Below are 1,726 nucleotides of genomic sequence, written 5' to 3'. Positions count from 1 at the left end.
GGGGGGGAGCGTTCAGAATCGCACCTGCAGGGCCTTCGAGGTCCGGGGGACCCTAGACTTGCGGCTTGCGTCTTCTGGGGTCTGGGATGGAGGGCAGAAAGGAGCCGGCCTCCGGGCCTGCGGGGCTTTCTGCACTTCGGCCAACATGGAGCGGCCCTCCGGGCCCTCTCCTGAGGAACTACGCGCCTCGGGGGCTCTGAAGAGCCGCAGGGCGCCCCTCACACCTCCACCCCGGTTCCGGACAGTCTGGAACTGCCAGGATGTGTTGGGAGCCCTTTGGCTTCCCGGCTCGAGTCTGGCTTCCTCCACAAACCCCAGCCACAGCTGCGCTCAGTATCAGGGCGCCGGCCTGTGCGGTGTTAAACTGTTGGCTTTCCGAGTGGACCCTGACGTGGAGAAACGGGGGTATCTGCTCCTCCCGAGCCGGCGGCACCTCCCCGAAGCCCGGCTCCCAGCGCCGCGCGGCCTGCAGAGCTCCTGGGCCGCTCAGGCCTGCTTCCCGGGCACCCCCCGGGCCGCGTCTCTGCCGCCTCGAAACCCTGAGTTACGGGCAGAGGCTCGGTGCTCCTGAACACCCCGTGGGGAGGGAGGAGCAGCGAACAGTGGGTTGGTGTCCAGCACCCTCCCGCGTCCCGCCGGAATCCGCTGCCTTGACCGAGGCCTTGTAGGCGCCCCGGTTTCAGAGCAGCCTGGAGGCCGAGGAAGTCAGCGGTCGCCCCGAATGCCTCGGCCTCTGGCGACTTCGGCCTTTAAACTGCGTTTCCACGGCTCGCGGTGCGCGGGCACCAACGCGGCCATGCAGACTCGCCGGTTTCCCCGCGCGGGGGCCCGCGGCTCGCGCGGGAGACGTGGTGCGCACTGCCCGGCCCGCGCGGCCTCTCTGCTCCCGGCTCCGAGGCCCGAGAGGTGGAAAGAGGTCCTTACGTAAACTGCAAATCCGACAGCCGGCCTTGCTGGGCCGCTTCGGGGATGAAAGTGGCCGTTGTGAAATGAGTTTCTGACGCGCGGGGGATAAAGGAGGGTGCAGTTTACGAAGATCAACTTTCCCTGGTCCCGCTCTGGATATTCGCCAGGAAAAGATATTTGCGTTTGTGTTTTATAAGCTTCCTCGGAAGCAAACCTCCACAAAACGGCTTGATTGTATTTCAAGTACTTGACTTCTGTTACTATTGTCAGTGGTGGTGGTATGTGGACACGAAGGCACAGAAACGAAGTCTTCAGGGAATGGGGTGAAGCTTTTTATTTTCGGTCAGGGTTTCTGATGCCCCCTGCATGGTTCACTGTCCCCACGACCTTAACTGGCAGAAATGCCTTCGCAGGAAACCTTCGCTGTTTTTCTGACACCTCGCGGCTGCGACCTGCAGGTCCGAGGGCGACAGCGGTAATGGATGTGTTTCCTCGGATGGTCGCTGACCTTCCTGGCCCCATCCCTTCCCTGACCCGCCGGCGCGGAGGGTGGGGGCTTCACAATTCCTGGGCCCCTCGAGGGGGTCTTAGCTCTGGGGAGGGGCGTCACAGCCTTCCCCAAAACAGGACTCCGTGAGGAAGGGAGAGGGGGCGGGCCCTGCAGGAAATGCCCAACTGGGACCTGGTGACACCGCAGGAAGAGGGGGAGGGGTGACCCCCTGCTGGGCACCGGGAACTGGGGAGGGCAGCTTCTTTTCATGTCGTGATAAAGGGAATAGGGATCCGGGAGGGGGCAGGGATCCCCGGCCCAGAAAAGAAT

General features: G+C 63.6%; 1 protein-coding gene across 1 annotated transcript in view; it reads right to left on the bottom strand.

Moving 5' to 3' along the window:
* The window catches only part of FOXC1 (forkhead box C1), a 9,920-nt gene that overhangs the window by 5,178 nt on the left and 3,016 nt on the right, over nt 1-1,726 (bottom strand). Inside the window, exons 8-9 of the mRNA XM_010853013.1 lie at nt 925-961; nt 25-196 (exon numbers count right to left, since the gene is read on the bottom strand). Coding sequence (XP_010851315.1) covers nt 25-196; nt 925-961 — 209 coding nt within the window. The remainder of the gene's footprint in view (nt 1-24; nt 197-924; nt 962-1,726) is intronic.

This window comes from Bison bison, unplaced genomic scaffold, assembly GCF_000754665.1.
Source record: "Bison bison bison isolate TAMUID 2011002044 unplaced genomic scaffold, Bison_UMD1.0 scf7180017864321, whole genome shotgun sequence".
Classification (NCBI taxonomy): Eukaryota; Metazoa; Chordata; class Mammalia; order Artiodactyla; family Bovidae; genus Bison; species Bison bison.
Note: the sequence above shows the minus strand (reverse complement) of the source record. Positions and strands in the feature narration are given on the sequence as shown.